The sequence below is a fragment of the Cololabis saira genome, chromosome 2 (genome assembly GCF_033807715.1).
Source record: "Cololabis saira isolate AMF1-May2022 chromosome 2, fColSai1.1, whole genome shotgun sequence".
In the NCBI taxonomy this organism is placed as follows: Eukaryota; Metazoa; Chordata; class Actinopteri; order Beloniformes; family Belonidae; genus Cololabis; species Cololabis saira.
In genome coordinates this window covers 55,832,343-55,856,983 of record NC_084588.1, presented here as the reverse complement: position 1 = coordinate 55,856,983, position 24,641 = coordinate 55,832,343, and the positions used below count along the sequence as shown (strand labels likewise).

The window sequence follows — 24,641 nt, the reverse complement described above, 5'->3', positions numbered from 1 at the left end:
TATATATATATATATATATATACATATATACATATACACACACTATAAACAAGAGTGAATGGGAGGATAAACATGTACATGGATGGGTGGGGGGATATTGCACTTAAATGAGTGGAATAATAATAATATTGTCCTTGAAAGGACGGGAGTATTGCACATAGATAGTAGATAAAATAATATATAGATATATTATTTTATATATATTTATATATATTTATATCTACAGTACCGCTAACCCTACGGGGTGTTGTTTTGTTGTTGTTTTGTTCATATAAGTAAATAAATAAATAAATAAAGTTCCCGGAAGTGCTGGTGACGTCAGGGGCGTGTCCTGGTGACGTCAGGGGGCGTGTCCTCTTCTTCTTCTACGGTCTGAATAAAAACACCGGGCGGTTCCGCTCATGGACCAGAACCAGAACTGGTTCTTGTGTGTTTATATAGAACTGATCCTGGACCGGGACTCGGGACCGGGACTCGGAACCAGCGCTAGGATTACAGGACGAGACGGTAATGATAATAGTATAATGAGGTTTAGGAGGTGATGCAGCAGCTCCGCTAGCAGGACCGGTACCGGCCCCGGTGCGGGCCCCGCTGGGCCGGTACCGGTCTCTGGACCCTGGTACCGGGGTCTACCTGAGGGGTCTGGTCTGGTTCTGGTTCTGGTTCTGGTCCAGGTCCAGCAGAGCTGCTAATCCTGCAGCTGCAGCAGCAGCTAAGCTAGCTGTCAGGTGGGCTGGGAGGGACCGGTACTGGTTCTGTATTAGGGTTAGGGTTGGTACTGGTTCTGGTTCTGGTCCAGGTCCAGCAGAGCTGCTAATCTGCAGCAGCAGCAGCAGCTAAGCTAGCTGTCAGGTGGGCTGGGAGGGACCGGTGCTGGTTCTGTATTAGGGTTAGGGTTGGTACTGGTTCTGTATTAGGGTTAGGGTTGGTACTGGTTCTGTATTAGGGTTAGGGTTGGTACTGGTTCTGTATTAGGGTTAGGGTTGGTACTGGTTCTGTATTAGGGTTAGGGTTGGTACTGGTTCTGTATTAGGGTTAGGGTTGGTACTGGTTCTGTATTAGGGTTAGGGTTAGGGGAAGAGGAGGAGGGTAAACGGCCAGAACCGAACCCTGGTCTTGTCAGTTCTGAGGGAGAAAAACCAGACCATAATAACAATAATAACAGTTACATCAGTTGTAACTGTAATAACAATAATAACAGTTATTATTATTATTATTATTATTATTATTATTATTATTATTATTATTAATACTGTTAAACCAGAACATAATAACAATAATAACAGTTACATCAGTTGTAACTGTAATGACAGCTATAACAATAATAACTGTAATTACAGTTATTATTGTTCTAGCTGTTAAACCAGACAATAATAACTGTTACAGTAATTATTACAGTTATAACAGTAATAATGACAGTTATAACAGTAATAATGACAGTTATAACAGTAATAATGACAGTTATAACAGTAATAATGACAGTTATAACAGTAATAATGACAGTTATAACAGTAATAATGACAGTTATAACAGTAATAATGACAGTTATAACAGTAATAATGACAGTTATAACAGTAATAATGACAGTTATAACAGTACAGTACAAGTGTCATCAACACAACTATCCAGACCTAACCAGCTGATCAGGACCTTTAATTAGAATCAGCTGTGATGATGAAGGGAAACATCTCAAATATGCTGGATAGGGTTGGGAAACACTGAGTTATAATAACAGTAATAACAGTAATAACTGTCATAGCTGTTATAGCTGTTATAGCTGTTAACCACACCAGTCTGGCCCTCGGCAGGAGGGCCCCCCTTATGATCCAGGACCAGGACCTGGACCTGGTTTATGTAATAATTGCTCAGGGGTTCATGTTCATGTTCTGGTTCTGGATCTGGAAACATCCTGGAGACAACTATGTTGGAATAGATGCTGTAGAAATAAAACTGAACTGAATTGAATTGAAAAAACAGTTACATGAGTTATAACTGTAATAATAATAATAACAGTTATTATTATTATTATTATTATTATTATTATTATTATTATTATTATTATTATTATTATTATTAATAATATTATTATTATTATTACTGTTAAACCAGACCATAATAACTGTTATAACAGTTATAACTGTAATAACAGTTATTATTATTATTATTATTATTATTATTATTATTATTATTAATACTGTTAAACCAGACCATAATAACTGTTATAACAGTTATAACTGTAATAACAGTTATTAATAATAATAATAATAACTTGCATTTATATAGCGCCTTTCAAAGAACCCAAGGTCGCTTTACAAATCATAGGCCTTTTCAAGGCATGCCTTGAAAAAGGAAAACCAAGGAAGAACAAACAAAACAAAACACCATCGGGACAAAACAACAGGGGGGGGGGGGGGGGGGGGGTGGGCACTAATGAGGAAAAGCCAGGGTGAAAAGGTGGGTTTTGAGATGTGTTTTAAAACTGTCCAGAGAAGGGGAGTCACGGATTACAGCAGGGAGAGAGTTCCAAAGGGTGGGGGCAGCAACACTGAAGGCTCTGTCCCCAAACGTCTTCAGTCTGGTCCGGGGGATGGAGAGCAGACCAGCGTCTGAAGACCGCAGGTTCCGGGAGGGAGTGTGGTGATGAAGGAGGTCGGACAGGTACTGGGGGGCCAGAGTGTGAAGGGATTTGTAGGTGAGTAGGAGGAGTTTGTACTGAATGCTGAACTTAACAGGTAGCCAGTGGAGGTGGATGAGGGTGGGGGTGATATGCTGCCAGGGCTTGGTGTGGGTGAGAACCCTGGCAGCTGAATTCTGCACGTACTGGAGCCTGTCCAGGGTTTTACTTGGAACCCCAGACAGGACTTCATTACAGTAGTCCAGTCGGGAGGTGATGAAAACGTGGATTAGTGTTTCTGCCACAGAGTCAGAGAGTGAGGGACGGAGACGTGCGATGTTTCTGAGGTGATAGAAGGCAGATTTGGTGACCGACTTGATATGTGACTGGAAGGAGAGGGTGGAGTCCAAGATGACGCCCAGATTACGGACCTCGGCGGATGGCGTGATGGTGCAGCCGTCCACCCGGATGAGCAGATCTCCAACCTTCCGGAGCAGTGACTTGGGGGCCACAACCATGAGCTCCGTCTTATTGCTGTTCAGTTTGAGGAAGTTGGTTGTCATCCAAGATTTTATGGCTGAGAGGCAGTTAACCAGAGACTGTGGGGGGAGCTGGGAGGATGGTGAGGTGCTGAGATGGAGCTGGGTATCGTCAGCGTAGCAGTGAAAACTGAGACCATAGTGGCGTATGATCTGGCCAAGGGGGAGCAGGTAGGTGGTGAAGAGGGTTGGACCGAGCACAGAGCCTTGGGGGACACCATGGTTGACTGGGGCAGGGTGGGAGGAGGAGCCAAGGATGGTGACAAACTGAGTTCTGTTGGTGAGGTAAGACTGGAACCAGGATAAAGCAGAGCCAGAGATACCAAGGAGAGCAGACAGGCGTTCGAGGAGGATGGTGTGGGAGATGGTGTCAAAGGCAGCGGAGAGGTCGAGAAGGATGAGGATGCTGATTTTACCATTGTCTGCAGCAGTGAGTAGGTCGTTGGTGATCTTGATGAGAGCGGTCTCAGTACTGTGGTGGGTTCTGTAGGCTGACTGGAAGGGTTCATAGAGCTCATGGTTGGACATATGCTGGTGGAACTGGGCCGCCACTGCTCTTTCCAGGATCTTACTGAGGAAAGGAAGGTTGGAGATCGGCCGGAAGTTATTGAGGTCCTCCGGGTCCAAACCAGGCTTTTTCAGAATGGGAGTGATGGAGGCGATCTTAAGACTGGGGGGCACTGTACTGGAGCCTATGGAGGAGTTGATTATGTCCGTGATGACGGGACAGAGGGTGGGAAGGCTTTCACCAGAGCAGTCGGCATGGGGTCCAGAGAGCAGGAGGAAGCTTTGGCTTTGGTGACCAGTTTGGTGACCAGTGCGGTGGTGACAGGGGAGAAAGAAGAGAGAGAGCAGTGGGGGGGGCAGGGAAGCTCCAGGGGCGCACCACTTAGTGAACCGCCGGGGGAGGGAGGGTCAGGTGTGAGGAGTTGCTGGTGAATGGTGTCCACCTTAGCACCGAAGAACTCCAGGAACTTGGAGCAGCGCTCCTGGTCCTCTGTAGTAGGGGGGGCGGCAGGGGGGCGGAGCAGGCGATTGATGGTGGAGAACAGTGTCCTGGGGTGATTTTGTTGAGAGCCGATGAGGGTGGAGTAGTACCACCACCAGTATTATTATTATTATTATTATTATTATTATTATTATTATTATTATTATTATTACTGTTAAACCAGAACATAATAACTGTTATAACAGTAATAACTGTTATAACAGTTATTATTATTATTATTATTATTATTATTATTACTGTTAAACCAGACCATAATAACTGTTATAACAGTTATTATTATTATTATTATTATTATTATTATTATTATTATTATTATTACTGTTAAACCAGACCATAATAACAGTTATAACAGTTATAACTGTTATTACTGTTATAACAGTAATAACTGTTATAACAGTAATAACTGTAATAACAGTCAACCTTCTAAGTCATGATGTAATGGTGATAAAGTTCCTGTTAATTCTGATTAACAAAGGCAATGATTCATGATGTTGTAACAGTAAAAAAGGAACTAATATCATAATCCATCACTTTGTAAAGCTGGATAATTGATGAGGACGAGATGATGGGCTGGTGTTGCACATTAGTCTGGTGAAACTACTAAATATATATAATCTGTTAGAAACATGTGTTGATTTGGGACACTGATGTTTGGAGCTGCTTACCCGTACGTGTTGTTTTTCTGTGGTACCTGATTTGTAAAGAATGTTTAATCGTTGTTTTGCTCACCGATCGGGTTCTGATTGGTTGTAACTTCACCGTTAGAAGGAGACGTTTTTTATTCAGCCGGGACAGAACTGGACGCTGATTGACAAGCATCGTGTCTGTGTCTGTTTCCTGTTTCCTGTTCCCCCTTTACCGCTGTAAAGTATACAACAGTTACAACAGTTACAACTGTTACAACTGTTACAACTGTTATTACTGTTACAACTGTTACAACTGTTATTACTGTTATTACTGTTACAACAGCTCCGGCCCAATCATCAGTCCCAGGTTGGGGTGCAGGGCCGGGGAAAGGTTGAGAAGGGGCAGGGTTCCCAACCGGGGCTCAGTTTAACCAAATAACGCCTGGTAAGAGATTTGATCTGATGTTTTCGGAGATGAGAAGAGCGGCCGGCCCCGGGGAGCAGCAGCCGGAGATCTGTCCCCCTTGTGTTCCAGGACTGATGGACCACTAGCATGTCCCTGACGTGTCCCCCCTCTAGTTCCAGGTCTAACCCTAACCCTCTCTTGTCCCCCAGGACTGATGGAGCACTAGCATGTCCCTGACGTGTCCCCCCTCTAGTTCCAGGTCTAACCCTAACCCTCTCTTGTCCCCCAGGACTAATGGACCACTAGCACCCCGGTAAGATGTCCCTGACGGTCCCCCCTCTAGTTCCAGGTCTAACCCTAACCCTCTCTTGTCCTCCAGGACTGATGGACCACTAGCACCCCGGTAAGATGTCCCTGACGTGTCCCCCCTCTAGTTCCAGGTCTAACCCTAACCCTCTCTTGTCCCCCCAGGACTGATGGACCACTAGCACCCCGGTAAGATGTCCCTGACGGTCCCCCCTCTAGTTCCAGGTCTAACCCTAACCCTCTCTTGTCCTCCAGGACTGATGGACCACTAGCACCCCGGTAAGATGTCCCTGACGGTCCCCCCGGTGAAGCTGAAGTGGCTGGAGCACCTGAACAGCTCGTGGATCTCGGAGGACAGCGAGTCCATCTCCACGCGGGACGGGGTGTGGGTGCTGTACCAGCGGTTGCTAGGCAACAAGGAGGCGTCGCTGCTGCCGCAGCAGGCGCTGGTGCTGAAGGGGCCGCAGCTGCCGGACTTTGAGCGGGAGTGCCCGTCCAGCGATGAGCAGGAGCACTACCTGGACGCGCTGCTGGGCTCCCAGCTGGCGCTGGCCCAGACGGTGGTCAGCGACTCGCCCTTCGCCGCCGCGCTGCGCCAGCGCGTGCTGGTGCTGCAGCGCGTCTTCTACGCGCTGTCCAACAAGTACCACGACAAGGGCCGCGTCAAGCCGCCGCCGCACTCGCCCGAGAGCAGCGCCGGCGGCGCCGCCGACCCGCACGCCGGCGTCAGCGAGCGGCCGCGCTCCAGCACCGACGCGCTGATCGAGATGGGCGTGAGGACCGGACTCAGCCTGCTGTTCGCTCTGCTGCGGCAGAGCTGGATGCTGCCGGCCCCGCCCGGCCCTGGCACCGGGACCAGTAGAGGTGGGTGCAAGTCCTCCATGTGTTGATGCCGGCAGCATCCAGCTCTGCTGCGGCAGAGCTGGATGCTGCCGGCCCCGCCCGGCCCCGGGACCAGTAGAGGTGGGTGCAAGTCCTCCATGTGTTGATGCCGGCAGCATCCAGCTCTGCTGCGGCAGAGCTGGATGCTGCCGGCCCCGCCCGGCCCCGGCACCGGCACCGGGAGAGGTGGGTGTGATTCAGCCATGTGTCGATGCATCGCCATGCGTCACGTGACCATTTGGAATCCATTAATAAAAAAAAAAAAAAAAATAATAATAATTTAGTTATCCTATCCAGATTCCAGACGGAATAAGCTGCTGAATCTTTTCATTTTCAAGAATGCACATTTCTTATTATTCACTTGTAGGGGTGGGTATTGGGAAGGACCTCACGATACGATACGCATCACGATACTTGAGCCAAGATACGATACAAATTGCGATATCCCAATTATGCGATTTATCCCGATATATCGCGATATTCTACATAGTTCACCGAAAAATTTAAAAATGCATTACACATCTTAAAATCCAAGTTGTACAAATGTACATCACATGATAGGGATAATTGGACAGACTGAGTCAAAACAATGTAATTCAAACTTTCCATTTTAATTATGCAACATATTTGCATGAAAAAACACACTGAAACACAATGAAAAGTGCAGTGTGTGCATTATTCTTAGATACAAGATACTCAGAATAACATGCAGTGTCTCACCCACACTGACATCACAGAATAAAGTGCAGCTAGGGATGGGCAAAAATATTGATACGGCAATATATCGCGATACATACATTGAATATCGATATCGTATCGGGAGACTATGTATCGCCATATATTGCCGTATCAATATTTTTGCCCTCCCTTATTCACTGTAAATATGGCAGATATGTTTACACTAAGTTCATATCTAGTTTACTTGAATTAATGAACTCATTAAATCCAGGGCGTGACCGTTTTCAGTGTTTCCACCAATAGAGGGCGCTCTCATGCAAGTGCAGCTTTCCCTGGTCAAAGTTAAGGAAGTCAAAGAGACAATGTTTACATAGTATAAAATAAATACATGTCAAATGTTCAAAAAACCTTGTTATTTACTTAATGAGTGTTGTTAGAGGAACTGAGTTCATTGATTGGCTATTTATTTACAATCAGAATCAGAATAGAATACTTTATTGTCGGTGTACCTGGTACTGTGAGATTTGAGGCAGCATCACATCTCCAGTGCAAGACACATAGCAGTAGTGCAAACAATAAGAAATATAAAGCAATAAGAAATATAAGTAATATAAAAAAAGGTTAAGGTGCATTTGAATCGTTTTTTTTACAGATGACAGTATATACATAAGTAGGAATATTGCACAGAGTCCGGGAGAAGTATTGCACAGTTAAAAAAGACAGTAACGAGGATGATTCACATATTGTTCATACATTGTTCATATCAGGGTGATTATGACTTTGGGGAAAAAACTGTTTTTGAGTCTGTTAGTTTTTGACCTGATGACTCTGTAGCGTCTTCCTGAAGGCAGCAGGTCAACAAATGTAGCCACAGATGAAGACAAAATCAATCTTGTATGTAAAAAAAGCAATGAAAATCACAATAATCCAAGAATCGTGGCACCAATAATCAAATCGAATCAACAATCGTTATAACCGAAGAATCGAAGAATCGAAGGTCCAATAATGGAAATTGAATTGAATCGTGAGGTTCCCTTGTTTGCACCCCCCTAGGCCCCGGCAGCACCGGCCCCGGCCCCGGTGGCCCCGGCCCCGGCAGCACCGGCCCCGGCAGCACCGGCCCCGGCCCCGGCCCCGGCACCAACATCAACCTCTGCAACGACGTGATCCACACGGCCATCGACGTGGTGGGCTCGCTGCCGCCGCTGTCGCTGGCCAACGAGAGCAAGATCCCGGCCATGGGCCTGGACTGCCTGGCCCAGGTGACGGGCTTCCTGAAGGGCGTGACCATGCCCAGCTCCGGGGCCGACACCCTGGGCCGCCGCCTGGCCTCCGAGCTGCTGCTGGGGCTGGCGGCGCAGCGCGGGTCCCTGCGCTACCTGCTGGAGTGGATCGAGATGGCGCTGGCCGCCTCCGCCGTGGTCAGCGCCATGGAGAACAGTCCGGAGGGGAAGATGGGCCACGACTGCTTCATGAGCATCCTGCTGCAGATGAGACGCTCGCTGGTGATTATTATTATTATTATATATAATCTGGGCCACGACTGCTTCATGAACATCCTGCTGCAGATGAGACGCTCGCTGGTAAATTATTATTATTATTATTATATATAATCTGGTTATTATATTATATTATTATTATTATTATTATTATTATTATTATTATTATTATTATTATATATAATCTGGTTATTATATTATATTATTATTATTATTATTATTATTATTATTATTATTATTATTATTATTATTATTATATATAATCTGGGCCACAACTGCTTCATGAGCATCCTGCTGCAGATGAGGCGCTCGCTGGTGATTATTATTATTATTATTATTATTATTATTATTATTATTATTATTATTATTATTATTATTATATATAATCTGGTTATTATATTATATTATATTATATTATTATTATTATTATATTATTATTATTATTATTATTATTATTATTATTATTATATATAATCTGGTTATTATATTATATTATATTATATTATATTATATTATATTATATTATATTATTATTATTATTATATTATTATTATTATTATTATTATTATATTATTATTATTATATATAATCTGGTTATTATTATTATTATTATTATTATTATTATTATTATTATTATTATTATTATTATTATTATTATTATTATTATTATTATTATTATTATATATAATCTGGTTATTATATTATATTATATTATATTATATTATATTATTATTATTATTATATTATTATTATTATATATAATCTGGTTATTATTATTATTATTATTATTATTATATATAATATGGTTATTATATTATATTATATTATATTATATTATATTATATTATTATTATTATTATTATTATTATTATATTATTATTATTATTATTATATATAATCTGGTTATTATTATTATTATTATTATTATTATTATTATTATTATTATTATTATTATTATTATTATTATATATAATCTGGGCCACGACTGCTTCATGAGCATCCTGCTGCAGATGAGACGCTCGCTGGTGATTATTATTATTATTATTATTATTATTATTATTATTATTATTATTATTATTATTATTATTATTATATATAATCTGGTTATTATATTATATTATATTATATTATATTATTATTATTATATATAATCTGGGCCACGACTGCTTCATGAACATCCTGCTGCAGATGAGACGCTCGCTGGTGATTATATTATATTATATTATTATTATTATTATTATTATTATTATTATTATTATTAAAAACCGAACAATTAATAACGGCGTTGTAAAATAAGGAAATAGACTGGCCGCTCCGTAACGGTTGCACCACAAACATAAATCGTTGTCCAACCAAAAACTAACCCCATAAGAATTTTACCAACATTCACCAGCAGGTGGAACCAAAACTACATAATGCTGGAAATTAAAACATGTTCAGTTTTTTATGTTCAATAAATATTTTCTACCTTGTAATTTTGTAAAAGATTGTTTTCTTTGAAAAGCCTAAATCAAATGTATTTGATTTATGCAATGGTGAAAAAATTGGCAAAATAAATGAAAAACTGCTGAAGAACCATGTTCGGTATTCGAACAAGTGTTTATTATTAGTTTCGGTTTCGGTTTCGGCCACAAATTTTCATTTCGGTAAAACACTACCCAGGACCGTGACTTCCAGGACTTACTCCCTTGTTTGGTTGAACTGCTCTCTGATTGGTTGTTTGGTTGAACTGCTCTCTGATTGGTTCTTTGGTTGAACTGCTCTCTGATTGGTTGTTTGGTTGAACTGCTCTCTGATTGGTTGTTTGGTTGAACTGTTCTCTGATTGGTTCTTTGGTTGAACTGCTCTCTGATTGGTTCTTTGGTTGAACTGCTCTCTGATTGGTTGTTTGGTTGAACTGCTCTCTGATTGGTTGTTTGGTTGAACTGTTCTCTGATTGGTTCTTTGGTTGAACTGCTCTCTGATTGGTTCTTTTGCTCCAGGGTTCCTCGGCCGACCGCAGCCAGTGGCGGGAACCGACGCGCAGCCCTGACGGCCTGTGCTCGCTGTACGAGGCGGCGCTGTGTCTGTTCGAGGAGGTAGGTGCAGCTGTCCCCCCCCCCCGCCCCCCCCCCGTAGGTGCAGCTGTCCCCCCCGTCCCCCCCGCAGGTGCAGCTGTCCCCCCCCGTCCCCCCCGTAGGTGCAGCTGTCCCCCCCGCAGGTGCAGCTGTCCCCCCCGTCCCCCCCGTAGGTGCAGCTGTCCCCCCCGCAGGTGCAGCTGTCCCCCCCGTCCCCCCCGTAGGTGCAGCTGTCCCCCCCGTCCCCCTGCAGGTGCAGCTGTCCCCCCCGTCCCCCTGCAGGTGCAGCTGTCCCCCCCCGTCCCCCTGCAGGTGCAGCTGTCCCCCCCGTCCCCCCCGTAGGTGCAGCTGTCCCCCCCCGTCCCCCCCCCGTGTCCCCCGTAGGTGCAGCTGTCCCCCCCGTCGTCCCCCGTGTCCCCCGTAGGTGCAGCTGTCCCCCCCGTCCCCCCCGCAGGTGCAGCTGTCCCCCCCGCAGGTGCAGCTGTCCCCCCCGTCCCCCCCCGTGTCCCCCGTAGGTGCAGCTGTCCCCCCCGCCCCCCCCGTGTCCCCCGTAGGTGCAGCTGTCCCCCCCGCCCCCCCCGTAGGTGCAGCTGTCCCCCCCGTCCCCCCCCGTGTCCCCCGTAGGTGCAGCTGTCCCCCCCGTCCCCCCCCGTGTCCCCCGTAGGTGCAGCTGTCCCCCCCGTCCCCCCCGTAGGTGCAGCTGTCCCCCCCGCAGGTGCAGCTGTCCCCCCCGTCCCCCCCGTAGGTGCAGCTGTCCCCCCCGCAGGTGCAGCTGTCCCCCCCCGCAGGTGCAGCTGTCCCCCCCGTCCCCCCCGCAGGTGCAGCTGTCCCCCCCGTCCCCCTGCAGGTGCCGCTGTCCCCCCCGTCCCCCCCGTAGGTGCAGCTGTCCCCCCCGTCCCCCCCGCAGGTGCAGCTGTCCCCCCCGCAGGTGCAGCTGTCCCCCCCCGTCCCCCCCGCAGGTGCAGCTGTCCCCCCCGTCCCCCCCGCAGGTGCAGCTGTCCCCCCCGCAGGTGCAGCTGTCCCCCCCGCAGGTGCAGCTGTCCCCCCCCCTGTCCCCTGTCCCCCCCCGTAGGTGCAGCTGTCACCCCCCCGTCCCCCCCCGTAGGTGCAGCTGGTCTCCGGACCAGCGTCCGTCCCCCAGGTCTCAGGTCTCCCCCCCAGGTCTCAGCTGTGTCTCCCCCCAGGTCTCAGGTCTCCCCCCCAGGTCTCAGCTGTGTCTCCCCCCAGGTCTCATGTGTCTCCCCCCCAGGTCTCAGGTCTCCCCCCCAGGTCTCAGGTCTCCCCCCCAGGTCTCATGTGTCTCCCCCCAGGTGTGCCGGATGGCGTCGGACTACTCCCGCACCTGCGTGAGCCCGGACAGCGTGCAGACGGGCGGGTGCCGGCGGCGTCGGAGAGCTGTGAGGTTTACGTGTGGGGGAGCAACAGCAGCCACCAGCTGGTGGAGGGGACGCAGGAGAAGATCCTGCAGCCCAAGCTGGCCGCCAGCTTCACCGACGCCCAGACGGTGAGGGGGGGGGGGGGGTCAGGGGTCAGCGACGCCCAGACGGTGAGGGGGGGGGGGGGGGGGGTCAGGGGTCAGCGACGCCCAGACGGTGAGGGGGGGGGTCAGGGGTTAGCCTGCCGGCTTTGGGAGCTGATTTATGGGTCCACGTTAAATCGACACAGAGCCTATGGTGTAGGGTACGGTGTAGGGTACGGCGTAGGGTACGGCGTACGGCGTAGGGTACGGCGTAGGGTACGGCGTACGGTGTAGGGTACGGCGTACGGCGTAGGGTACGGCGTAGGGTACGGCGTACGGCGTAGGGCGTAGGGTAAAACGAGGGGTAGGGCTAGGGCTGGGTGATATGGACCAAAAGTCATATCTCCATATTTTCTAGCTGAATGTTGATACTCGATATATATCCATATTTTTTCTGTGCCATAATTGGGGTTTCCCCCAAAGCATTATAGCATAGCATCTCTGTTAGCATCTCTGTTAGCACCTATGTTAGCATCTCTGTTAGCTTCTCTGTTAGCATCTCTGTTAGCATCTCTGTTAGCATCTCTGTTAGCATCTATGTTAGCTTCTCTGTGAGCATCTCTGTTAGCATCTCTGTTAGCATCTCTGTTAGCATCTCTGTTAGCATCTCTGTTAGCATCTATGTTAGCATCTCTGTTAGCATCTCTGTTAGCATCTCTGTTAGCTTCTCTGTGAGCATCTCTGTTAGCATCTCTGTTAGCATCTCTGTTAGCATCTCTGTTAGCATCTCTGTTAGCACCTATGTTAGCATCTCTGTAAAAATGCTTCTTTAATAAAATAAAACAAATATCCCTTTCCTGCATAACAATTAAATTAAAATACCCTGTAATTAATACAATGTAGACAGTAACAGGCAGACTTTTCCACTGAGGTTGACAGTTGTGCAAATAACAAAACATTTGTGACAATCTCAAATAAAACATTCAAGTCAATTTGTCACAGAATAAGCTAGATCAAAATCATAAAAAAATAAATAAATATCGATATAAACGATATTGTCTCGTACCATATCGCGTTTGAAAATATATCGATATATATTAAAATCTCAATATATCGCCCAGCCCTAGGTTCCTAGTGTAACAGGTTAATGATGGTTCCTAGTGTAACAGGTTAATGATTAGTTCCTAGTGTAACAGGTTAATGTTTGGTTCCTACCAGATCGAGGCGGGGCAGTACTGCACCTTCGTCATGTCCTCTGACGGCGGCGTGCGGGCCTGCAGGAAGGGTTAGGGTTAGGGTTAGGGTTAGGTTAATGATTGGTTCCTAGTGTAACGGTGGTTAATGTCTCTCCAGATCGAGGCGGGCCAGTACTGCACCTTCGTCATGTCTTCCGACGGCGGCGTGCGCGCCTGCGGGAAGGGCAGCTACGGCCGGCTGGGCCTGGGCGACTCCAACAACCAGTCCAGTCTGAAGAAGCTGACGCTGGAGCCGAGCAGAGCCGTGAAGAAAGTGTCGTCGTCCAAAGGCTCGGACGGACACACGCTGGCCGTCACGCCCGAGGGAGAGGTGTTCTCCTGGGGGGACGGGGACTACGGCAAGCTGGGCCACGGCAACAGTTCCACCCAGAAGTACCCCAAGCTGGTGCAGGGCCCTCTGACGGGCAAGGTAGGAACCTTTTAGTACCCTAGGAACCGTTTAGTTCCACCCAGAAGTACCCCAAGCTGGTGCAGGGCCCGCTCACCGGCAAGGTAGGAACCTTTTAGTACCCTAGGAACCTTTAGTAGCTGGTGCAGGGCCCTCTGACGGGGAAGGTAGGAACCTTTTAGTTCCCCAGGAACCGTTCCAGGGGCGTCAGTCGGGTCTGAAGGTCCAGCCACCTCGGCTTCAGGGGAAAATGTAAATGTTTGTTTTTTAAATACATTTATGGAATTACTCATTTATTCTATAACTTAATACATATAGAATAACTACAAATGCAAATCAGAACAACATGATCGATTTCACTAGTTATTTTACACTGCAAAAACTCAAAATCCTAAGAATATTTGTCTTATTTCTAGTTAAAATGTCTCATTTTTAGTCAAAAAAAATCTCATTACATTTAAGACTCAAAAACAAACATTTTCACCTGTTTTAAGTGGATTTTCACTTAAAATAAGTAGAAAAATCTGCCAGTGGAACAAGATTGTTTTGCTTGTAATGAGAAGATAAATCTTGTTCCACTGGCAGATTTTTCTACTTATTTCAAGTGAAAATTTACTTGAAACAGGTGAAAATTGTCAAATAACAAGTTATTTTTCTGGTAATGAGTCTTGTTTTAAGTGTAATGAGATTTTTTGACTAAAAATGAGACATTTTAACTAGAAATAAGACAAATATTCCTGGTAAGATTTTGAGTTATTGCAGTGAGCGAGGGGAAGGTTCCTACTCTCTAGAACCGTTGTAGAACCAGAGCTGGTCCAGGACCAGGGGAAGGTTCCTGGTACCGGTACTAGTTCTGGTCCAGGACCAGGGGAAGGTTCCTGGTACCGGTACTAGTTCTGGTTCCCGTTTCAGGTGGTGGTCTGCGTCTCCGCCGGATACCGACACAGCGCCGCCGTTAGCGAGGACGGAGAGCTCTACACCTGGGGAGAAGGAGACTTCGGGAGATTAGGTAGGTACCGGGAACTAGTTCCCCTCTGTACCGGGAACTTACCGGGAACTACCCGGAACTAGTTCCTCTGTAACTCTGTAACTCTACTAGTTTTTGCGGTGGGCGTTGCACTGAGGCCCAGAATAGTCCTCTGACCCCGTGTAAAGGTCGTGTAAAGGTCGTGACCCCTGTTGACCTCGTGTAAAGGTCGTGTAAAGGTCGTGACCCCTGTTGACCTCGTGTAAAGGTCGTGTAAAGGTCGTGACCCCTGTTGACCTCGTGTAAAGGTCGTGTAAAGGTCGTGACCCCTGTTGACCTCGTGTAAAGGTCGTGTAAAGGTCGTGACCCCTGTTGACCTCGTGTAAAGGTCGTGTAAAGGTCGTGTTAAGGTCGTGACCTCGTGTAAAGGTCGTGTAAAGGTCGTGTAAAGGTCGTGTAAAGGTCGTGTAAAGGTCGTGACCTCTGTTGACCCCATATAAAGGTTGTGACCCCTGTTCTGTTTGGTTCAGGTCACGGCGACAGCAACAGCCGCAACATTCCGTCGCTGGTGAAAGACATCAGCAACGTGGGAGAGGTTTCCTGTGGGAGTTCCCACACCATCGCCCTGTCCAAGGACGGACGCACCGTCTGGTCCTTCGGGGGCGGAGACAACGGTAAGGTCACTAGAACACTAACTAGAGGTTAACTAGAGGTTAACTAGAGGTTAACTAGAGGTTAACTAGAGGTTAACTAGCACTAGCTAGAGGTTTACTAGCACTAGCTAGATGTTAACTAGAGGTTAACTAGAGGTTAACTAGAGGTTAACTAGCACTAGCTAGAGGTTTACTAGCACTAGCTAGATGTTAACTAGAGGTTAACTAGAGGTTAACTAGATGTTAACTAGAGGTTAACTAGAGGTCTGGTCCTTCGGGGGAGGAGACAACGGTGGGTGGAGCCTAACGTCACTAGTGAACATTAAAACATTAAACTGGTCCTTTTCTATTCCACATTAGTTCAGGGAACAGTGATTTACAGTGATTTATTCAATTCAATTCAATTTTATTTATATGCCGTCTAATACAACAGATGTCTCTAGACGCTTTCCAGAGATCCAGAACATGAACATAAACATAAACATGAACATGAACATAAACATAAACATAAACATGAACATAAACATAAACATAAACATAAACATAAACCCCCGAGCAGTTATTACATAAACAATGGCAGGTAAAAACTCCCCTAGTGGGAGAAAAACCTTAAGCCAAACAGTGGCAAGAAAAACTCCCCTTTAGGAGGGAAGAAACCTTGAGCAGGACCAGGCTCATCAGGGGGGACCCTCCTGCCGAGGGCCAGACTGGTGGGTCAGGGACGGCAGCAGCACAGCAGGCAGGTGGAAGCAGCAACGGGATGATCAGAGGTGGGGACCGCAGGCCAGCACGCAGCTCCCGAAGCTCCGGCCCAATCAGCAAGTCCCAGGTTGGGGTGCAGGGTCGGGGAAAGGTTGAAAAGGGGCAGGGCCAGGGAGAGGAGTCTTGACGGACAAATCTCTCCCCCGCCCAAAAGGGGCCATTACCCTGACCCCCTCACTCCCACACTGCAGGATCCGGTGTTGTGCATTCAGAGATGCTCTTCGCCGCCAGCAGAGGATGCTGCACCATGTACAAAAGAGAAGAGAAAAGGGGGGGGGGCAGCACAAGAAACTACAGGAGCGACTCTAACACACTAGAGTTTACACTACCTAGAGATTTACCAACACCAGCTAGAGGTTTACTAAACACTAACTATAGGCTTTACTAAACAGAAAGGTTTTAAGTTTAGTTTTAAAGGTGGAGGTGGTGTCAGCCTCCTTAACCCAGATTGGAAGTTGGTTCCATAGTAGTGGTGCCTGATAGCAGAACGCCCGCCCTCCAAATCTACATTTAGATACTCTAGGAACTACGAGTAAACCTGCACTCTGAGAGCGGAGAGCTCTGCCAGGAACATAAGGCACTACCAGGTCTTGTAAATACTGCAGAGCTAAGCCGTTTTGGGCTTTATACGCAAGTAATAACATTTTAAATTGGATTCTGAATTGTACGGGTAACCAATGGAGTGACGCTAACACTGGAGAGAATTAAATTGTAACATGTGTTTCTATGTTAATTATGATTTATTTCAAGTGATTTCCAGTGATTTATTTAATCTGCTCTGCAGGGAAACTGGGCCACGGCGACACCAACCGCGTCTACAAGCCCAAGGTGGTGGAGGCGCTGCAGGGAATGTTCATCAGGAAGGTTTGTGCCGGGAGCCAGTCGTCCCTGGCCCTGACCTCCACGGGACAGGTAACTAGCACTAACTAGAGGTTAACTAGCACTAACTAGAGGTTAACTAGCACTAACTACAGGTTAACTAACACTAACTAGAGGTTAACTAGCACTAACTAGAGGTTAACTAGCACTAACTAGAGGTTAACTAGCACTAGCTAGAGGTTAACTAGCACTAACTACAGGTTAACTACAGGTTAACTAGCACTAACTAGGGGTTAACTAGAGGCTGCAGGGCATTTTCATCAGGAAAGTTTGTGCAGGGAGCCAGTCGTCCCTGGGGCTGCGGGGCCTGTGTGGGCTGTGGTTATTGATCTGATTGATTGATTGATTGATTGATTGATTGATTGATTGATTGATTGATTGACAGGTGTACTCCTGGGGCTGCGGGGCCTGCCTGGGCTGCGGATCGTCCGAGGCGACGGCGCTGAGACCCAAACTGATGGAGGAGCTGGCGACGACCCGGGTAGTGGACGTGTCCATCGGGGACAGTCACTGCCTGGCCCTGTCCCACGGTACAGTCCTTTAATCTGTCCGTGTCCCACGGTACTGTCCTCTAAACACACCTGCCCCTGGCCCACGGTACTGTCCTCTAAACACACCTGTACCCTGGTACTGTCCTCTGTCTGTCCCTGTCCCACGGTACTGTCCTTTAATCTGTCCCTGTCCCAAGGTACTGTCCTCTAAACACACCTGCCCCCCCCCCCAGATAACGAGGTGTCTCTAATGTCCTTGATGTTATCAGACGGCTCGGTCAGTTCTGAAACAGGTCCACAGATGTTCCTGAGAGGGGAGGGCTAGTGGGGGCAGAGTCACCTTGTTTACATTCCACCAGGGAGATTGTGACCAGAGCGATCGGCCAAAAACCGACCTGTCAAGGCCAGATTATAGAATCAACAATTATATTGAAAACAGGCAGCCTCAGTAATTTTCCGTCTGCCTTCAGTCTCTGGTTCATCAATGGCGACTTCAAACAGACGAATTGTGATCAATTCCCGCCAAGCCGAGCTTCCAACTTCTCCAAGGTCTTATCCATCTTGCCAATGAGCTCAAAGACGCCGCCAGCCTGCGATTCTGTTCAAGAATCACATCCAGCTTACGGCTTTGCTCCCCCAGCGTTAAAGTCTGAGTGTTGATCACCTTGCTTGATCCTTCAGCCACGTCCGGCAGCTCTGAAAGAGCCAGAACAGCTGTCGACCACTTACGCGTTTGTCGGTACCAGGAATCCCCCTCCTCCGATCAAGAGAAATCCTGCTATCATAAATCCAATTATGAAGCGTCTTCAACGTCCTCGACAGACAGAATCACCAAACACAACGGTTTCCAATGTTTCCAGGAATCCATTGTGTATCCAGCAAAAAACATCCCATGGGGGCAGGAGGGCTCCCTTACCCCCTGACTTCTGATTGTGCTGAGAGACCAGTTAATCAATTCCATGATTGTAGAGTTTGGGAGGAGTGAAAAGGAGAGACTCTGAAGACGAGACAAACAAAAGCAGCAGCAGATAGAGACCCGGGAGAGAAATAACGAGGTCTGTCCCCCCAGATAACGAGGTGTCTCTAATGTCCCCCCAGATAACGAGGTGTCTCTAATGTCCCCCCAGATAACCAGGTGTCTCTAATGTCCCCCCAGATAACCAGGTGTCTCTAATGTCCCCCCAGATAACCAGGTGTCTCTAATGTCCCCCCAGATAACCAGGTGTCTCTAATGTCCCCCCAGATAACGAGGTCTGTCCCCCCAGATAACGAGGTCTGTCCCCCAGATAACCAGGTGTCTCTAATGTCCCCCCAGATAACCAGGTGTCTCTAATGTCCCCCCAGATAACCAGGTGTCTCTAATGTCCCCCCAGATAACCAGGTGTCTCTAATGTCCCCCCAGATAACCAGGTGTCTCTAATGTCCCCCCCAGATAACCAGGTGTCTCTAATGTCCCCCCAGATAACCAGGTGTCTCTAATGTCCCCCCAGATAACCAGGTGTCTCTAATGTCCCCCCAGATAACCAGGTGTCTCTAATGTCCCCCCAGATAACCAGGTGTCTCTAATGTCCCCCCAGATAACCAGGTGTCTTTAATGTCCCCCCCAGATAACCAGGTGTCTCTAATGTCCCCCCAGATAACCAGGTGTCTCTAATGTCCCCCCAGATAACCAGGTGTCTCTAATGTCCCCCCAGATAACCAGGTGTCTTTAATGTCCCCCCAGATAACCAGGTGTCTCTAATGTCCCCCCAGATAACGAGGTCTGTCCCCCCAGATAACCAGGTGTCTCTAATGTCCCCCCAGATAACCAGGTGTCCCTAATGTCCCCCCAGATAACCAGGTGTCTTTAATGTCCCCCCCAGATAACCAGGTGTCTCTAATGTCCCCCCAGATAACCAGGTGTCTCTAATGTCCCCCCAGATAACCAGGTGTCTCTAATGTCCCCCCAGATAACCAGGTGTCTCTAATGTCCCCCCAGATAACCAGGTGTCTCTAATGTCCCCCCAGATAACCAGGTGTCTCTAATGTCCCCCCAGATAACCAGGTGTCTCTAATGTCCCCCCAGATAACGAGGTGTCTCTAATGTCCCCCCAGATAACCAGGTGTCTCTAATGTCCCCCCAGATAACCAGGTGTCTCTAATGTCCCCCCAGATAACCAGGTGTCTCTAATGTCCCCAGATAACGAGGTCTTCTCCTGGGGAAACAACTCCATGGGACAGTGTGGACAGGGAAACTCCACCGGTCCAATCACCAAGCCCAAGAAGGTGGTGGGACTGGACGGGGTCTCCGTCCAGCAGGTCTCCGCGGGGACGTCCCACAGCCTGGCCTGGACGGCCCTGCCCAGAGACAGGTGAGTGTGTGTGTCCCCCGGAATGTAGACATAGGTGTTGTGATTCATAAAATGTGACTTTGACAGGCGTGGTATGCACAAAATTCAAAAAAGTGGGGCTAACAGCCATGCAAATTCCTGCCTCGGTCTCCATTGACTGTAATGTAATAAAAAAAATAAAAAAGTTTTCTTCAAAAAAATCTCACTTTGTTTTCGAACTAACACATTTTAAGGAATATCTGAATGAAATTAAGATTGTCAGAATCTGCCAGGTTCTGTGTCTCTCACGATGTCTTTATTTTTCTGCTAGGAGCTACGGTTTTCTCACAAATCGGAGTTATTTCAGAACTTCTCACAAGGCAAAAGCTGGGATTTTCTCAAAGCGAACCTTCCTCATTTCGAGGTTGTTGTTGCCCCTAGCAACCAGAGCTCAGCTGTTGACTGATTAGACTGAGCCAGAACTGGTCACATGACTCACTCAGTACAGGCTTCATAGTATAACCTGGAAAATGGAGAAATCTGAACCCTGACCTTTTAACCTTAGATGAACAGCACTCCTGCTGGGAACAGGTTCATGTATATATATATATATATATATATATATATATATATATATATATATATATTCATATATACATATGCATATATATATATATATATATATATATATATATATATATATATATATATACACATATATATATATATATATGTGCTGTATAACCGCCGTGTCTCCTGAAGACACAAAACCAATTGATACCCTTCTTAACTGCATTTAACTGTCCTGACTCTCGTTAGTCCTGACTCGGCTGTGACTCGGTCCTGACTCGGTCCTGACTCGTCGTGACTCGGTAATGACTCGGTAGTGACTCAGCTGTGACTCGGTGGTGACCGGTCATGACTCTCTCCAGGCAGGTGGTGGCGTGGCACCGGCCGTACTGCGTGGACCTGGAGGAGAGCACCTTCTCTCACCTGCGCTGCTTCCTGGAGCGATACTGCGACGGCATCAACAGCGACGTGCCGCCCCTGCCGTTCCCCTCGTCCAGGTGGGTGCTAACCGCTAACCGCTAACCTCCCGGTGCTAACCGCTAACCGCTACCCTCCCAGTTCCCAGCATGCTGTGTTTCTAAGTGTCCTGTGTTTCCAGGGAGCATCATAACTTCCTGAAACTCTGCCTGCGGCTCTTGTCCAATCACCTGGCTCTGGCGCTGGCGGGGGGCGTGGCCACCAGCATCCTGGGCCGGCAGGCCCGCCCCCTCAGGAACCTGCTGTTCCGGCTCATGGACTCGTCGGTGCCGGACCAGATCCAGGAGGTAGGACACGATTATTATTGATCGGAGGGACGGGGGAGAACGGATCAATGATGGAGGGATGGGGGGAGAACGGATCAATGATGGAGGGATGGGGGAGAATGGATCAATGATGGAGGGATGGGGGGAGAATGGATCAATGATGGAGGGATGGGGGGAGAACGGATCAATGATGGAGGGATGGGGGAGAACGGATCAATGATGGAGGGATGGGGGGAGAACGGATCAATGATGGAGGGATGGGGGGAGAACGGATCAATGATGGAGGGATGGGGGAGAACGGATCAATGATGGAGGGATGGGGGGAGAACGGATCAATGATGGAGGGATGGGGGAGAACGGATCAATGATGGAGGGATGGGGGGATGGGGGGAGAACGGATCAATGACGACCTGATCGGAGGGATGGAAAGGATCAATGAACCGGTTCATCCATCAATAAAACTTCTCTCCCCCCAGGCGGTGATGGAGACCCTCTACGTCGGGGCCTCCATGTATCAATAATCACTAATCAATAATCACCTCTCCCCCCCAGGCCGTGATGGAGACTCTCTCCGTCGGGGCCTCCATGTATCAATAATCACTAATCAATAATCACCTCTCCCCAGGCCGTGATGGAAACCCTCTCCGTCGGGGCCTCCATGTATCACTAATCACTAATCAATAATCACATCTCCCCAGGCCGTGATGGAGACTCTCTCCGTCGGGGCCTCCATGTATCAATAATCACTAATCACTAATCACATCTCCCCAGGCCGTGATGGAGACCCTCTCCGTCGGGGCTTCCATGTATCAATAATCACTAATCAATAATCTCCCCCCAGGCCGTGATGGAGACCCTCTCCGTCGGGGCCTCCATGCTGCTGCCGCCGCTCCGGGAGAGGATGGAGCTGCTGCACTCGCTGCTGCCGCAGGGCCCGGACCGGTGGGAGAGCCTGTCCCGGGGCCAGGTAACACTCACCTGTACACACTTATATATACACTTACACACACCTGTACACACACCTGTACTCACACCTGTACAGATATACACACACTTACACACACCTGGACACACCCAGGGCCCGGACCGGTGGGAGAGCCTGTCCCGGGGCCAGGTAACACTCACCTGTACACGGATATACACACCTGTACACACACCTACACACACCTGTACACACCTGTACTCACACCTGTACAATACACACCTGTACACACTTATATATACACTTACACACACCTGTACACACACCTGTATACACACCTGTACACACACCTGTACACACACTTATATACACACCTATACACACCCGTACACACTCAGGGCCCGGACCGGTGGGAGAGCCTGTCCCGGGGCCAGGTAACACACACCTGTACAGATATACACACACTTATATACACACCTATACACACACCTGTACACACCCAGGGTCCGGACCGGTGGGAGAGCCTGTCCCGGGGCCAGGTAACACACACCTGTACACGGATATACACACCTGTATACACACCTTACACACACATTGAATCCATCACACTACAGTAGACTGATGTCACCAGACAGTCCAAACCCTGAGTAGATCAGGAAGTGGCTTCTGTTAGCCAAGCATGTGACAGTTTCATAAGGACAAAACAAGTTTAAAGGTTAATTAACCTCACAATTCCCTCCTGTTGTCCTTTTGAAACTTCAACTAAGATCCGTCCATTAGGCTTAGAATAGTAGCATCATATTAAGGTCAAGCATTTAAGAAATAGCAAGAAGAGCTTATAACACACTTAATGTAAGTTTGTTAACGAGTAATTATATGTCAAGGGAGAGGCGAAAACCCCGGCTATACGGGGCAAAATTCCTCTCCAACCCTCTAGTGAGCGATCGCCCAGGCCGAGACACATACAAGCTTAAAACATTTCACAGTAAACAAAATGAAACAGTCATATAACATCATCATAATCATCCTTGTTATCAGTTAGAGTTCAGAATACTGGACTAAGGAAGTTTGGATGGTTCTTTGGACCATTGCCCTTAGACACGGAATGATACAGGTAATGAAAACACAGAACAGTACCAGGACAGTGATGATCGGAATCATAATCTTAGTCATTATGTCAGTCCAGGGGCCCGAGGTCAGCCAGGACCAAAAGTGGTGCCTGCTGAGCGTCTTCTGACACGACTTTGGCCAACTGACGTAATTCGGCTATACCTTTGGTAACATTAGCTTCAGCACCAGTTTCATCAGGGATGAACGTACAACAGTGTTCCTAAATTACAACAACAATGTAAGTAAAGAGTTTGAGGAACAATTCCTAACATGTCAGCATGACTCATTAGTGGAAAAGTTTCTTCCATCTCTCGGACTCCTCTCCAGCTTATTGTAGCCAGTCAGTTTGGGCTAGTCATCTTCTTCAGGCCCGTGGCTGGTGAGTAGGCGTCAGGTGAGTTCTTCAGCGGACAAAGGTTTTGATACCGTCCGACTTCCGGCCTACTCAGGGTCTGGAAAGTTTCCTACTAGCTTGCACTGTGACTGGTGAACCCACGTAGATCGTTCAGCCATCTTTACTGCTGTCAGTGTCGTGATCTGGACCACGGAGGGGCCGTCCCAACGGGGTGATGACCACGTTTTTCGTGTCACCACTCGAATCAGGATCTGATCTGGTCATTAGTTCGTTCCACTAGGCCTGCACTTTGTATTGTCCACTTCTGGACAACTCAATGAAATCCATATGGATAACTTCAAACATTTTGAAAAATTTGAATACTTATACTTTGTGTACTATACCCTGCCTCCCTCCTGTTTGAGCCATTGGACTTCCCATGGCTCAATTTAGCCACCAGGGGTAACAGGTTTTCTGGAAGTACTGGTTTGCTTTGCAGCATTATTTTGCATGCCAACTAGAAGTTGAGTTGGGTGTCACCAGAGGATAGAGGAGGGTCAGGGCTGCCAGAGTCCTGACTTCTCACCAGATAAGTGGTTCTCCCACTTCTTGACCTTTGCATCCTGGCAGGTCGGGAGTCTGACTTAATGATTCTCTAGGGTCGGTTATCTCTATGTTCCTCAGATCCCCCCGCCGTTCGTATGGTTACTTGGATGTCAAAACCTGTTAAATTCTCTCCTACCTTAGTCAAGGACCACAGAAATTTCTTATGTCCAGAAATAACCGTAATGATCCTATAAACGGCAAACCGCATTATGAGGTGCAACATTAAAGTCTTTTAGGTATTTTAGCCTTATAGTGCAAAAAATACAGTACACACACACACACACACACACACACACACACACACACACACACACACACATATATATACACAACCACACACACACACACACACACACATATATACACATATACACACACACACACACACACACACATATACACACACACATATACACACGTATGTGCATTCAAAGTTTATTTAGACGGGACAATCCATATTAATGCACATTAAGCAGTGTAAATACACCGGGTTTAGCAGTAATGCTAGTTTCCACCCGCAGTCCCCACAAACAACCAGACACACTCACACTCACACCTACGGGCAATTTAGAATGA

General features: G+C 47.4%; 1 protein-coding gene across 1 annotated transcript in view; it reads left to right on the top strand.

Annotated features, from left to right (window-relative positions):
- Window positions 1-376: 376 nt before the first annotated feature.
- Window positions 377-24,641, top strand: part of LOC133418579 (probable E3 ubiquitin-protein ligase HERC1) — a 142,982-nt gene continuing 118,717 nt past the window's right edge. The window contains 15 exon segments of the mRNA XM_061707349.1: window positions 377-507; window positions 5,756-6,364; window positions 8,114-8,565; window positions 10,542-10,637; window positions 11,927-11,987; window positions 11,990-12,120; window positions 13,429-13,740; window positions 14,632-14,728; window positions 15,217-15,360; window positions 16,886-17,013; window positions 17,366-17,510; window positions 19,651-19,822; window positions 20,713-20,847; window positions 20,949-21,114; window positions 21,935-22,060. Coding sequence (XP_061563333.1) covers window positions 5,785-6,364; window positions 8,114-8,565; window positions 10,542-10,637; window positions 11,927-11,987; window positions 11,990-12,120; window positions 13,429-13,740; window positions 14,632-14,728; window positions 15,217-15,360; window positions 16,886-17,013; window positions 17,366-17,510; window positions 19,651-19,822; window positions 20,713-20,847; window positions 20,949-21,114; window positions 21,935-22,060 — 2,745 coding nt within the window. The 5' untranslated portion in view covers window positions 377-507; window positions 5,756-5,784.